General features: G+C 41.8%; 1 protein-coding gene across 2 annotated transcripts in view; it reads left to right on the top strand.

The window, feature by feature from the left end:
- NBAS (NBAS subunit of NRZ tethering complex) overlaps positions 1-15,191 on the top strand; it is a 175,144-nt gene that overhangs the window by 117,975 nt on the left and 41,978 nt on the right. For both annotated transcript variants that reach the window (XM_083431294.1, XM_083431293.1), the window contains 4 exons: positions 4,057-4,133; positions 5,154-5,291; positions 10,586-10,815; positions 14,172-14,282. In XM_083431294.1, the coding sequence (XP_083287420.1) occupies positions 4,057-4,133; positions 5,154-5,291; positions 10,586-10,815; positions 14,172-14,282 (556 nt within the window). The remainder of the gene's footprint in view (positions 1-4,056; positions 4,134-5,153; positions 5,292-10,585; positions 10,816-14,171; positions 14,283-15,191) is intronic.

A 15,191-nucleotide genomic window follows, 5' to 3' on the forward strand; every position in this document is an offset into this window, starting at 1 on the left:
GATTGAACATCCCTCTCCACCCCCTTGCTTCTTCATCCGACGTGACTTGCATTGCAATATCTGTTTTGTCGCAATGTCTGTTTTAATGGGTCTTTGTGGTCTTTGAATAATTAACAATGGAGATCAGAAATCAGGGACTTTTGGAGAGAATGTTCTGCAACCCAGGGAGAATCCCAAATGTTTGATGGTGCTCTGATTGTTAGAAGACACATGCTCATTAATTTTACTGACTTGTCGGAGAACTGTGGCTATGTGATACAGGTTGCTCATCCAAGCATCCTCCTTATTCAGTATACAGGTAATATGGGCAAATAAATCTACTTCCGTTATTAATTTGATAGCTTGACATGTGCCTTGGCAACTTTGTATGTGTGAGTGAGCGAGAGTTGAGTGAGTGAGATGCATTCCTAATAATGCAGTCATGCTTGGAACTTGATATTCTTGGTGCTTTCTTTTAAGTTATGTGATACACAGCCTCAGCTTGATGAGCAGTGATGTGTAATTTTGCTGTTGCTCTCTCTCAGCAGAGAACAGTCCACTTTTGCAATCACAACCCATATTGACTATTCATTTCTTTTTCTTGCCAAAATTATAATTGACTTGACTTCAGATTCACTCCTCGCATTCACACTTTTTTTTTTTTAATGCATAGATCTTTTCATTACAATTGAGTAAGTATTTTATATGAAGATTGCACTTGGTGATTCATAAAATGAACACTCTCCTCCTTTGTGCTTCATTGAGTGGGAGGGAGGAAGTGGAGAGGGGGCTCTTAACGACCTTCTTTCCCAGTTGAAAATTAAACTGTTACAAGTATTTGTGTTTTGTAAGTATCTTTTGAAAAAGGATGCCTCAGTTTGGATGCTCGTATTATCTCAAGAAGGTGAAATATGCACAAGACTTATGTTTGCCTGTTCTGTCTTCATATTGCCTGTCTCCTCCTCTCTTCTTGGATTCATTTTCCATATTTCTCACTACATCCAAACTGGGAAACAATGATTACCATTAGCTGAACAAATCGGGATAGGGAATCATAGTCATAGGTTGGGTTTAGATCCTAGCTTATTCCCAATGTGGTAATCATAGTTTCCTGGTTTGACTGTAAAGGGAAACTATGGTCAACTAACCGAGGAAGTCTTCAGTTGTGGTATGCATCCCTCATCTTCAGAAGCTGAAATATGTGCATCCAAATTGGAAATATTCCAATGCTACTTGCCGTGGAAGTTTTGCCATGAAAAATGAGGGCAGCTTGATTATGAGAAATTAACTCCACCCCACAAAAACTAGTTTTTTTAACACAGCTTAATAGTCCTGTCTAAGTTGATCGAAATGTCCATGGATCTTAGGAGGAGTATGAGAAAAAAGTCTTCAGGATTCAGTAGATCCAGAACATCCTAATAAAACTTGGAAATATGATGACATAATTGAAACAAACAAAAAACACTCACTTCAGTTGTACTGGCGAGCAATTTTCAAAAGGGTGTTTATTCCGCCACGGTTACTAAAAGAGAAAAATCACACCAATTAATTCTGCTAAACACAATTGTACTTGTATGGACATTTATACAAGCCACTCATTTATAACTGACTTGATGTCATGCAGATAAATGCTACTTGCAGTTCTGAGAGCATTGGCTCTTGAGGAAAATCAATCACCATTGACAAAGCACGCGAGCAAACTGGTGTATTTATGTGTATAAGATGCCATTGTGTGATCCATTGAGTACAATAATTCACCAGAAAAGGGCCCAATCCAGAAATCAATTCTGTACTGTACAGAAGAAATAATGTAATGGCTATTCTTAAGAAAAGTTCTGCAGATGAAGTATTGCAAAAGCCTTATGAGAGAGAAACTCCATTTCCCTACCATTATGGTATCCATGGAGGCCTTTGGATAACCACAGAAACATGACAGAATAATTCTGTCATGGAAGTCTTGAATTGTGTTACTAAATTCTGATCTGGAGACAACTAGCATTGCTTTTTAATAAGAAAAAAAGAGCGCTTAGTGGATCAAAGAAAACAGGAAAAACCCAACAAAAATCTAGAGTTTCTTATGCAGTTTTCGTGAAGGACATGAACGTTTATTATTTGTTTTAGAGTAAAACCACATCACTCTTTGAAACCCAGGGCAACATGAAGCCTATGATCTGTATCTTCTGCCACAGTGTTGCACCAGCTTGAGCTACACTGTGGAACCTTGGTTGTCGAACGTAATCCGTTCCGGAAGACTGTTCAACTTCCGAAATGTTCGACAACCGAGGCGCAATGAGCGGTCAGCAATTTCAATGGAGAAAATGGAGAAACGCACCTCGGAAGCTGTTCAACTTCCGAGGTGCATTTGAAAATGGAAGCATTCGCTTCCAGGTTTTCGGCATTCCGGTTCCGAATCGTTCGGCTTCCGAGATGCTCGAAAACCGAGGTTCCACTGTATTGGTCTAGCCATATTGCCAAGCCACTTTAGTGGCAGTTTAAGTGAGAGTGTGAGTTTGAGATAGATAGATAGATAGATAGATAGATAGATAGATAGATAGATAGATTATTCCCCAGGTATTCTTGTCTGTGTCTATTTCCTAACGGCTTGCATCAATGTGGATTCCAATGTGAACACCAAAATGGTGTTCCCTTCTTAACCATTCTCACAACACAGGGCAGTAGGAGTGGGAGGTTAATTTCCAAAATTGGGGGTGGGAGATGGGTGTCTCTGCAGCTCTCTTGCTATAGTTAACGACTTGATATCTGCAGTTCCTTTCTGTCTTCTGCAATGGATGCTGTTCAAAGGATGGCCTCCTTTCCTGCGCCAAATATCACTTTGCAGTGCTCTGTACCGATTTCCAAAGAAGTTTAGGATGTTAGAAAATTGAGATGTTTGTTGATTTTAAGATGTTTGTTACCTTCAGATACTGTCAGGAATATAGGATCTAGTTCGAGTACCAGAGAAATTTAGCCTGTAATCATAAACACACAGTAAGACTTAAGATTGAGATGCATAAGATTGCACTCTTGGTTATGAATAGATACAATATTATATTTGAATTGAGGTCTTTGGTGTAGCCCAACAGCATCTCGGAGGCCTCACATTGCCACCCCTGAACTAGAGGGACCAGTGATCTGGCTTAGTCAGCTTCCTGTGATCAGCATGGCTTAGGAATAATTGCCAATGCTACTTAATTCCTTTCATTAGCTTAGGAATATTTAGCATCCCAGCCTGCTGCTGTGTATAACCATATATTTCCAGGTACACCCATAACTCTTCCATTGTAATGATTTGTAAAACGGCAAAATGCTTGCTGCTTTCTTCCTCGTGATAAAAAGTTGATTAATAATTGAGTCTCGTGGCACATAAAAAGCAGGTGATAAGAAATACAGATGTTCAGGCTGTAGGAAACAACATATTTCACGCTATTCTGCTGCCTGTTTTCCTAAACGTTCATAACTTACGTTGTGGCTGTGGTTTTACAGCCAGCCGATTTTGGTGCTGTAAATCAGCATGAGAGATGTTCCAGCCATTCTGTTTTAACATCTGCCACGGCACTATTTCATCTTGTTCTGATAACGCGTAAACACTTTGGCTGGGAGTTAAGCTAAAGCGGGCTTGCAGTTTTAATTACACATTATCTGTTTTTGGCCCCACTGATCAGTGCTTAATTGAATGCATGCAGGACACATGAATCTAGACAAAATAAAAAAATTCCTTCCAGTAGCACCTTAGAGACCAACTAAGTTTGTTCTTGGTATGAGCTTTCGTGTGCATGCACACTTCTTCATATACGAAGAAGTATGTGAAGAAGTGTGCATGCACATGAAAAGTGTGCTTGCACACAAAAGCTCATACCAAGAACAAACTTAGTTGGTCTCTAAGGTGCTACTGGAAGGAATTTTTTTTATTTTGTTTTGACTATGGCAGACCAACACGGCTACCAACCTGTAACTAAAACACAAATCTAGAATCTTCAGAAATTTAGCAAGTGAGGAAATTTCCAATCTTGGTATGTGGGAAGGGCAGAGTGGGATCAGTAGTTGAAAGCTTTTATTTTTTATTTTCCTCTGTTGCAGTGCTGTTGCAGCTGGCCAGTGAAGCTTTGCCAAATGACATGACCCTGTCCCTTGCATACTTACTTGCATTACCTCAGGTATGCTCACAGCTGAGATGTCTTCAGTCTTACAGTCAAACTTGATGGCTCTAATATTTCACATATTTGCTTGGCTTCAGTCTGAATCCAGAAGTTCATACCCTCCAACATTTCTCCAATGAAACTAGGGGCATCCTATTTCATTATTATTATTGTTGTTGCTTTATTTATACATTAAAAAATTCATACCCTATAAAACACTTTGAAAGTGGTGAAGTACCTTTGGTTTTTCCCCCTCCCCCCAGTTAGACCTGGCAGGGATCCCAATTTGGCCTGTTGGCAGCTTTCCCAAAGCCCTGCCACCCACTGCACATTCAACATTTACCAAGTAAAGACACAGCTGCAAAGGTTGTGATCAGGAGCCATAAAATGCGCTCCCAGTTATTCCTTGGTGCCAAATGCAATGCTGTCTGGGGTTGGTTCTACTCGAGAGCTCTCAGTTCACTATATTCTTTTCCACACCCGCTAAAAACGCTTCTGTTCAGGGAAGCCTTCCCAGACATGGAGAAGTTGGGGTGGAGATGAGGAGAAACCCCTGGGGCTCTTTGAAGGGAAATAGATAGATGATAGATAGATAGATAGATAGATAGATAGATAGATAGATAGATAGATGATAGATAGATAGATAGATAGATAGATAGATGATAGATAGATAGATAGATAGATAGATAGATAGATAGATATTGGTCTTCTAAATAGATGCTTAAAAAATAACAACTTGACATGTCACATCCCCTTCTCTTCTTCCCAGAGTACCTTCTTTGACACTGGTGTCTCTATCTCATCATTCATAAAAACATAGAATGGTAGAGTTGGAAGGGACCACGAGGGTCATCCAGTCCAGCCCCCTGCAATGCAGGAATCTTTTGCCCAACGTGTGGCTCGAACCCACAACCCTGAAATTAAGAGTCACATGCTCTACCGGCTGAGCATTGAAGAGCAACTACTAAAGAGTTTGTTGAGCTTGCCATTGTGATGTTGTTTTAGCCAAGTTAACTCTCTCCTTTTTTTCCTTCCCAGGTGGTGGATGCCAACAAGTGCTTTGAAAAGCAATCTCCTTCTGCTTTATCTCTCCAGCTGGCAAGTTATTACTACAGCCTGCAGATCTATGCTCATTTGGCACCATGTTTCAGGGACAAGTGCCATCCCCTCTACAGGGTCAGTTTTCAGGAATTTGTTTTGTCTATTAGCATACAATATATTTTTTAATGTACTATAAATCTGGTGCGTAAGTCAAGCCCAGATCAGACCTGTTTTATTCCAGCCAAGTTGCCTATCACCATTTTAGCTGTTGTTCTATAAAGACAGAACTGCTTAATCCAATGTTTGCCAGAATGGGTTATGTGCTTCTTAATTAATATTACCTAGCAGTTATAATTTTTTTTAAAGGATGATCATGAGCGATGCATTACTTTACTATGCAATGTTTTAAAATCAACCTTTTAACCTGTGGATTGGAATGTAGTCGGAGTATCTATTCTCAAAAAATTACCAGAGACAATCCAAGAAATCGCAGTCTTGTCAACCTACTGTTGCTACCCTGGACTCCTTTGGGGAAAAAAGAAATCTAATAAATAATAGTAACCTTCAGTTTCCTGGAAATTGGTAGGAGAACAATTAAAGCTGGAATTGTTACAGGTGAAGAAGCACAAACCTTGATGGCGAAGGATCAGCACATTTCTTTACTGCATGCAGCAACTGTGTGCAGTTCTGAAAGCCCCATTTCGAAACAGAATGCTACCCTAGCTAGAACAAGTTAATACAGAAGAGAACAGCTAAACTGGATTAAGGAGATGGCACACTTCTTGCCAATGAAAGGCTAAAAGCATTTTGCTCAACACTTGATTCTATACTGAGCTCACGAGAAGAGCTGGCTTTTGGGTTGCTTGTTCTCTCTTAGGAATTTTGTGAACTGCAACATAAGCAAAACATAAGCATATTCCCATAAATGAAATACTTTGGGGCATATGCAGAGTGCCAAAAGAACAGAGACACACCAAATAGTGCTAGGAAGTGTCAGTTGCTGTATTTGGACTGTACAGTGGTACCTTGGTTTACAAACTTAAAACGTTCCGGAAGTCCATTCTTAAACCGAAACCATTCTTAAACCAAGGCGCGCTTTCCCTAATGAGGCCTCTCGCCGCCGGTGCCCTTCCACCGTTCGGCTTCCGTTCTTAGACTGAGGTAAAGTTCGCGAACCATAGAATCATAGAAGAGTTGGAAGAGACCACAAGGGCCATCGAGTCCAACCCCCTGCCAAGCAGGAAACACCATCAGAGCACTCCTGACATACGGTTGTCAACCGGGACACTCCTTCCGGTTTTGCAGAGTTCGTAAACCAAATAGTTCGTAAACAGGGCTGTTCTTAAATCGAGGTACCACTGTATAATGCAGTTTCAGATACATTCAGTTGTAGATACAGTCTTTCCAGCAGCATGCAGTCTTCTTACAGAGTATGTTCTGGCCAAGGGCAGGGCCCAAGAATAAACTTGCCTTAAACACAATAGCATTTATCCTGTAGATTGTGCTGAGTCATTCTCACATGCTCCCTGACTCATTCTCACATGCTTAACTAGCTGCAGGTGCAGGACAAAACACACTCAAATTAAATAGCATGCCGAAATCAATCCTTTCTTATCCTTTATCTCTGCGTGCACAAACCCCCTTATACATTAACAAAATATTACTGTAGAAAGATGTAGTACAGCCCATATAACATTTAAATTTGCAGCTCTGGGGCAGTGGCGTAGCGTGGGGGTGCAGGGGGGGCCGGGCGCACCGGGCGCAACATCGGGGGGGGGCGCTCGCACTCGCAGCTCCCTGCCCCCTGCTAAAATCCACGGGTTAGGGGGCGCAAATTACTTGCCTTGCCCCGGGTGCTGACAACCCACGCTACGCCACTGCTCTGGGGTGGGTGTTTTGAGAAGAAAGTGTGGCCAGGGGAAGGACTTTGCAATACGCCCCTGCTTTATATACCTGATCAGTGACTAGTGACCCGCGTTCTAAAATGTGGGTCTGCTGACATCACATTTAAGGCTGGCGAGCGCTCAGGCTTTCTGAAACTGCCCTCCATTCCCTGGCAAAATCAAAAGTGCCTCTTCCTTTTGCAAAGGCACCTCTCCTCCCTCTCGCACACTGCTGCCATGGTCATCATGCACAGGACAGAGGAAAAAGCATTCCTTCTTGTTCTCGAGTGCTCCAGCTTCCCAGCAGTGGCAGGATGCAAGAGGGGAGAGAGGTGCTTTTGTAAACAGTGGATGTTCCTTCCCGTCACACAGTGCCCTAGGAAGATATGCTCCCCTCTTCCTAATGCAGCGCTACAATGGAGAAAGAAACTCTGAAGAGCTGTGGGAACTCCCACTCTGTCTGCTCTTCAGAGGAGAAGAGCAGAGAGAGTGCTATGCTTTTCCATCTCAACACTGTGCTGGAAGTAGAGCATTCTCACTCCCAGTTGTTAAGACAAGATTATATAATAAATTGATTAGGAGAGTTTAGATTATAATGTCTTGGCTTAATAAATCAAGATTTGAATGAGCCTTTTGGTCTTGTAGGCATGCATATGCTGAGCATGAGCTAATAAACAAACCAAGGTGTCTCCCATTAGATATTGTTTCCTGTTTCATCTGAACCTGTGAACTACAGTTGCCACTTTTGGAAGAAGCCAGGATAATGAGCCATGGTCTAAGTCAGCTTCATTTTTCATCCTATTTGGTTTATTAAGTTTAGATAACATCATCTGAATGCAGTCATTGTGTTGGTTTGTCTGTGCCATTTTTCCTGTCTCCCTTGAAAGGAAAGTTGGACGCATAACGTTGAACTGTGGTGCACTGCTATAAACGCTTTGGGAAAGACTTTTTCAGAAATAGGAGCAAGTGTTAAGAAGACCAAAAAGAAGTTCCTTTTTTTAAAAAGTCACTTTTAAAAAAAAGAAAAATGAAAATTACACAGTCTATTCCTGTAGGAGGTTTAGACCATGGTTAAGACAGCAATTTTGTTCTAATGAAACTTACTTCTGAGTAGACAGGTATATGGTTGCAAAGTAAGTAAATTTTTAAAGCACTTATTTCCAAAGGAACTAATTTAGTACACGGCTAGGTAATTACTTTCCTTTCTCCATCTTGCTGCAATATGTATATCTTACTTGTCCTTGCCATTTATTTTTCTTCAATTGCCTACAATGGATTTTTTCAAAACTCAAAGCAATTAAGTTACAAGTTGCCCCTGAGAAAAAACAAGACACCTCCAGACGTTATTTAGAGGGAGTGGAAGGAAGCACACTAATATTTGAGTTCTTCCTTACCTATCTATTTAGAATATAAAGTAGGGAATACCTGATCACAAATTAGCAATCTCTCCATTTTTAACAGTTACCTTGGGGATCTGTTAATCTCTTTACTTTCTATCAAAATGTGCAATGCAAAGCAAATGTTCACTTAAACTACTTTTGCTAATAATGAAGAAATATGTTTCCTTTTGTTAATGTTGACAAATATCTTTCAGCGCAAGTGGATATTGCATTGGTGCCCTGATTTGATTAGCCTCTGTTGTATAAACTTGTTATCTTGCAATGCCGTTTGTGATTAAATGTCTACCCTTCCAATATTCTCCTGCAGGGCTTGCCACGCCTTCTGCTAGCTGATGCACACTTTTTAAAAACTGGAAACACGACATGTTTACACACGCAAAAGGGCCTTCTTTTAACATATGTAAAAGGAATCCTAGAGCCCAGTCTAAGACACTCTTTTATAGCCTAAGAGCAAACCAAAGGGAAGAGCTGTTCTCACTCCCAAGCCAAGCTCCCAGGTCACTAAGCAGCCAGTAGATTGGCTTCCATAGTGAAGCCTGGGCTCTGCCATGTCTAGACTGAGCCCCCAAGGCTGACTGTTGCTTGGTTGTAGCCCAAAAGTGCAGACTCTCCATGTGTTCCTATGTTCCAGGGACAGTCCCAGGTTTACAGAAGCCGTCCTGGTTTCTAATTTGATCTCAGAATGTCCCACTTAGGATGTCCCTATTTTGGGGAGTGTGGAGTTATCCAGCCCCTGAGCCATCTGAAAGCAGCCTTGTATAGGGAAGGGTTTTTTTAAATGTTTTATTATGTTTTTATCCATGTTGGACGCCACCCAGAGTGGCTGGGGCAACCCAATCGGATGGTTGGGGTATAAATAGTAAAATTATTATTATTATTCTTATTATTATTCTTATTATTATTATTATTATTATTATTGAATAGGACATCCTTATTTTTATCGGAGAAGTGTTGGAGGGCATGCAAGGGTCTCACCCACCTACCAGCCCCATACCATTCAGCCAACCACAACGGAGCTCCCTAGCAGGAGAGGACCTTTCGTCAGTTTTTAGCATGAGTAAAAGTCAGAGCTATATTCTCCCTGAGAAGAGCTGCCTGGGCAGACCTGCACTGTGAAAGGATGAGAATTCCAATTGTTCTCAATGCAGAGGTGCACCAAGATTAGCCACTTCTGGCAGAGGGAGAAGAGGCAGGGCAGGACAGTAAATCGTGCAGAGGAATAGTTCATCATCTCTCCATGGAGATTTGCCTCACAAGAGCCTTTTAGTCGCTTCCCCCTCCTCTAAGCACTGTAGTGCAATGCAGTTTAGGAATTACTGCTTTAAAAAGAAGGGGCATTTCTGTGTACATGTGGCTTGAGCACATATACGCCATTGCCCCCCAAGTATGTGGACCCCCAATCTTGAGGGTCCAGACCCCACCGGTCCTCCCCATGGCAGTGGAGGGCCCTGTAGGGCCTCACAGCCTCCTCTCAACACGCATGCAATGCAGTGAGCCTCCCCGTTGGTGCGTGGAACTCGGCACCTCTGCCTGCATCACGGTGGAGTAATGTGAATCTTGGACCTTGGAGTGCCAGTGTGGTGTAGTGGTTAAGAGCAGTGGACTTGTAATCTGGTGAACCAGGTTTGATTCCCTGCCCCTTCACATGCAGCTGCTGGGTGACCTTGGGCTAGTCACACTTCTCTGAAGTCTCTCAGCCTCACTCACCTCACAGAGTGTTTGTTGTGGGGGAGGAAGGGGAAGGAGATTGTTAGCCGCTTTGAGACTCCTTCGGGTTGTGATAAAGCGGGATATCAAATCCAAACTCTTCTTCTCCTCCTAAAATACCACCAAACAAGTGGGTGGCGGCTATGGTAGTTGTAGTCCAGCAACATCTGGAGAGTCAGAAATTCCTCCATTCCTGATAGAGAGAGGGAGGTTTTCATCTCTACCTGCTGGAGTGGAAAGTGGAGCAAAAAAAAGGAACTTTGCTAGCGAGTAGCAATGATGTGCCTACAAATTCCTAAGTCCTGAACTAAAGCTTGGTGATATTTCCCAGATTGTTTCACCGGGCCACTGGAAAATGTCACGGGATGAAGCTTATTTGACGAGCTTGGTTTGACGATTCCAAATACCAGCATGTGTTTTGTTTCAACCGATTCCGCAGGCTGACCCCAGGGAATTAATTCAGATGGTCACGGAACACGTTACCCAGCGCAGCCGTGCAGACTGGCCCGAGGAAATAGCGACTCTGATTAAACACCTTCAGTATTACAATGAGCGGCTCTTGGACTTCACTCAGGCTCAGATTCTTCAAGGCCTCGGCAAAGGGGTGGATGTGCAGAGGTTTACAGCAGATGGTCAGTACAAGAGGGAAACCATTTTAGGTCTGGCTGAGTAAGTACAATCTGCTCGTCCATTTATTTATTTATTTTAACGCGGCATATTTAAATTGCAAATCGGGAGAGTGAACTTTCAGCGGCACTGACCTTTAGAAAGCCTTATTCGTCATATCGCTCGGTTTCCAAGGTTGTTTTTTAATGGGATTCCTCACCACCCCCCACCCATAGTCATGTTTTGCCCAGCTGTGTGGATCAATAAATAACAGAGTATCGTTTCTCTTTACCCTCTTTCATGGGCTCTAGTAGCCAGTATTCCATTATTTGAGACCCCTTGGCCAATAACACGTTTTGAACTACACAATGGTTCCCCCCCCACACACACACTTCAGATGTGTGTGTATCTTGTGCCTTATTAAAGTAAATTCACTTGAGTGTCTCTTATCATTCATATTATTTATATATTGTTATTTATGCATGTAGCACTTTACAAAAATTGAGAGACTCCCAAGAGGCTTAAAATTGTAAGGCACAAGAGATATCGTAGGAATATATTGGTTATTCTGTTACATGTTTGTTTCAGTCCCCCTGTGGCTTTCTCTACATGGGTTTTAGCTTCTTTATTAAACTAGAAGTCAAGTAGCTTGAAAGGCATAGAGAATGGAAATATCTGTGCATTTCAAATTAAGCCACGGTTTAAGAATGTAACTTTAAGTTGAGGGTCTGCATGTAACATAACTTATGACTGGCTCCATCTTGCATCAGGTTGCCTTGAGATTGTTTCATGTATAATATGCAAAAACTGGGCTTCCTTAACTCATGGTAACTGGATAGCCAAATGCACGCTCATTGTGTCATCAAAATTGGAATCCCATGCAGATCTCATTGCAGGGTGACCACTGGGGCTGGGCGATATACCAATATATCATCCAAAATTGGTTTGAAGTCCATCTAGTAATGTTGTCGTTTAGTCGCTTAGTTGTGTCTGACTCTTCGTGACCCCATGGACCAGAGCACGCCAGGCACTCCTGTCTTCCACTGCCTCCCGCAGTTTGGTCAAATTCATGCTGGTAGCTTCGAGAACACTGTCCAACCATCTCGTCCTCTGTCATCCCCTTCTCCTTGTGCCCTCCATCTTTCCCAACATCAGGGTCTTTTCCAGGGAGTCTTCTCTTCTCATGAGGTGGCCAAAGTATTGGAGCCTCAGCTTCAGGATCTGTCCTTCCAGTGATCACTCAGGGCTGATTTCCTTAAGAATGGATAGGTCTGATCTTGCAGTCCATGGGACTCTCAAGAGTCTCCTCCAGCACCATAATTCAAAAGCATCCATGGAGAAAGACAACAGGCCATATAGTAATACCAGTTTCATAATTTTTGACCTGGAAATATGCCACGAATCATGAGATGTGTACATGCGTGCTATGCAAAAATCACAATGTGGGAAAACCCATGAAGCCAGCCAATGCTTCTCTCAATTCCTGCAGCTCCTGTTAACTCTGCTGGCTCAGATCTCCCTTGCCTCCTGCAGGGGCAGAGAATCACAAGAGCAGGCAGCAGCAACAAGTCATGATGTGGAAAAACCCATAAAGCCAGTCAATGCCTCTACATAGCTCCATCCTTATTTCAGACATCATGATATATTGGTATATCATGATGTTTAGCTGGTGATCTATTACAATGTTGGAAACTGGATATCGCCCAAGCTTGGTGACCACCCAAAGATACATAATATTGAGAAAACAGCTGTCACATTCCATAGTAGTGTTGTCTTCATCTGCTGAATATATTTTATAGAGGCTGTAAAAACTTCTTCTGTAGGTGACTTGTTCTTAGCATGGATTGCCATGTGTATCCAGGAGCTTTGTGTGCAAAAACATGTTTTTACAGAGAGTGAGTTGGGAGATGGAGGAGCTCTGGATGAATCAGCTCCTGACGTCCCTTAAGCTCTGGTTTCAGAACCTACAGTGGTTGTGAATCCTTAGGCATTTTTAAAATTCAGTGTTAGTCAAAGTGGTGTCTTCTAGATGCTCAGGACTGTAGTTCCCACTACTCCCAACTAACAGGGCAAATGATCAGGGATGATGGAAGTTGTAGGTCCACAACATCTGGGCGGCTACCCCTGTTCTCATCTATTTTTCTTGTGCTGCAATCTCAGGTCCAGGAAGCTTTTGTTTTCCCTTCAGAGATAGGTAGCTACTTCTGGTCACAACTCTGATACAGTGGAACCTCGGTTCTCGAACGTCTCCATTGACAAACGATTCGGAACCCGAACGCCGAAAACCCGGAAGTAATTGCTTCTGTTTTCGAATGCACCTTGGAAGTCGAACAGCTTCCACTGCATGTTTTTCCATTTTTTTTAATGGACTTTGCCAACCGCCCATTGATCTTTGGTTTTCGAACGTTTTGGAAATCAAACGATCTTCCAGAATGGGTTACTTTCAAAAACCAATGTTCCACTGTAGAGATTCCAAAGATAGTTGTCCTTGTTTGATGATGATGATGACGATTAAAACTTGTATACCCTTCATCAAAAAATCTCAGGGCAATTAACAGAATAAAATAGAAGATAAAACACAGTAAATAATTAAATCAAAACAACAACATAACAACCCACCCACCCCTTCCCACCGATACATTTAAAAGAATGTAGAATATTAATCAGCCATAGGCCTGGTTAAAGAGGAACAGTCTTGCCTGGTGCCTAAAGGTGTATAATGAAGGTACCAGTCGAACCTCCCTGGGGAGAGCACCCCACAAATGGGGAGCCACTACAGAAAAGGCCCGTTCTTACGTTGTTTTCAGCTTTGAGCAGGGGAATGTTCTGAATTATAGCTTTAGTTATTCACAAAATGGTTAGCAGCAAGGCCACCAAACCCGCTGAAAAAGGCTTGGCTGTCTAGGGGCTTGGTCAAACCTGATACCTTCCATGTTGCTTAGTATTCCTTGACATCACATGCTCAATAAGAGGAATTGTGAGATGGGGAAAGGAATATGAGTGTTTATGCCCTGGAGGGACTTTGATAACAGTTAATAGTTCATGTTGCAATTTCATGATTCTTCTGTATTAAACTGATGAAGTTTTCATGCTCAACTACATAAATAATGCCCTATGGTTCCAAACAGCAGCCTCCTTTACTCTTAATAAAGAAATTGATGAAAAGTGAGTGTTGCTTTTCCCCTTTTATTGTTTTTGAAACCTCTCTCTCTGTGAATTCATCACTTTCTAATATATTATACTTTGGGGAGAAATGAAAGATGGTGAAATTATTGCTGTTGGGCCTGCTTAGGGAAATAAGACATGCCGAAAAGTGATCAGTTTTCTTCCTTAAACAGTTCTCCTTTTGATTATATCCTAGAAGCCTAATCAAACAGGTTTTTCCCCCCATAATGTATTTTATTGTTTCTCCTTAACAGAACCCTTGAAGAAAATGTGTATAGGATAGCTCTCTCCTTGGCACAACGGTACAATGTCCCACTCTGGGAAGTTTACATGACACATCTGGAATTCCTTTTCAGTGACAGCGGGTAAGTGCAGCAACTCATTCTACTTTGCTTACCATTAGTGCTGAGAGCCCAAGCGGGATTTAGCCAAGGCAGAATTCAAAAATAAATGAATAACACAGAGTAAAAAAATAGAAAGCGCCCACAGCAGACATGAAGAATTCCTTCCCTCCCACCATGAAAATAACATACAGAGGCTAACCAAACCTACCCTGACATAGTTGGGCATATGTTACCCGAGGATGCAATACCCAAATCATTTTCAAGTCCATATGTTATTAAAGCGTACCGCATTTCCATAAAGTCATTTTCTGTCGCTGTCGATTTAGTGCTTTTGTTTGGTGAGGTTTTCCCTAAGAATAATTGTCCAAACCTTCTGTTTCCAAACAGTCAAGTGTAAATTATCCAAACCTTTCCAGTTTTGAGCAATCAGTTGTCAAGCTGCAACCAGCAGAAATGTGATCATTTATTTGTGTTGAAGGTTCTTTATTTCATCCTTGAAGATCGTTAATAAAGCTAATTGTGGAATGCATTGTGCAATCTCCTTCATGATCAAACTTGTTTCCTGAAGTACTGCAGTCCAAAATGTGCAACCAACACCAGAAATCCACCATATCTGGCACATAATCCCAATATATATGCAACCCCTCCAGCCTAACAGTGAGGCCTGCGCATTAATCTTATGGCATCTTTGTAGCATCAAATACCACCTATGCATGGTTTTAAAAATATTTTCTCTACTTCGAGCCAATACAAAGTCACACTCTTGAGCCAGCTGAGTATTGAATTTGGTTGTTGACAGTGAATATCATAAATACCTGTAGCCATTGCTTGAATAGAAGGTACTATTTAGTGGCTGGTAAAAACAAAAGTGGGTGCTGGCATTCTCCATGTTGAATTCTAAAATGCTATTTAGCATTTGGTTAAAAGTCT

The sequence above is a fragment of the Podarcis tiliguerta genome (assembly GCF_965153285.1).
Source record: "Podarcis tiliguerta genome assembly, chromosome: 3".
Classification (NCBI taxonomy): Eukaryota; Metazoa; Chordata; class Lepidosauria; order Squamata; family Lacertidae; genus Podarcis; species Podarcis tiliguerta.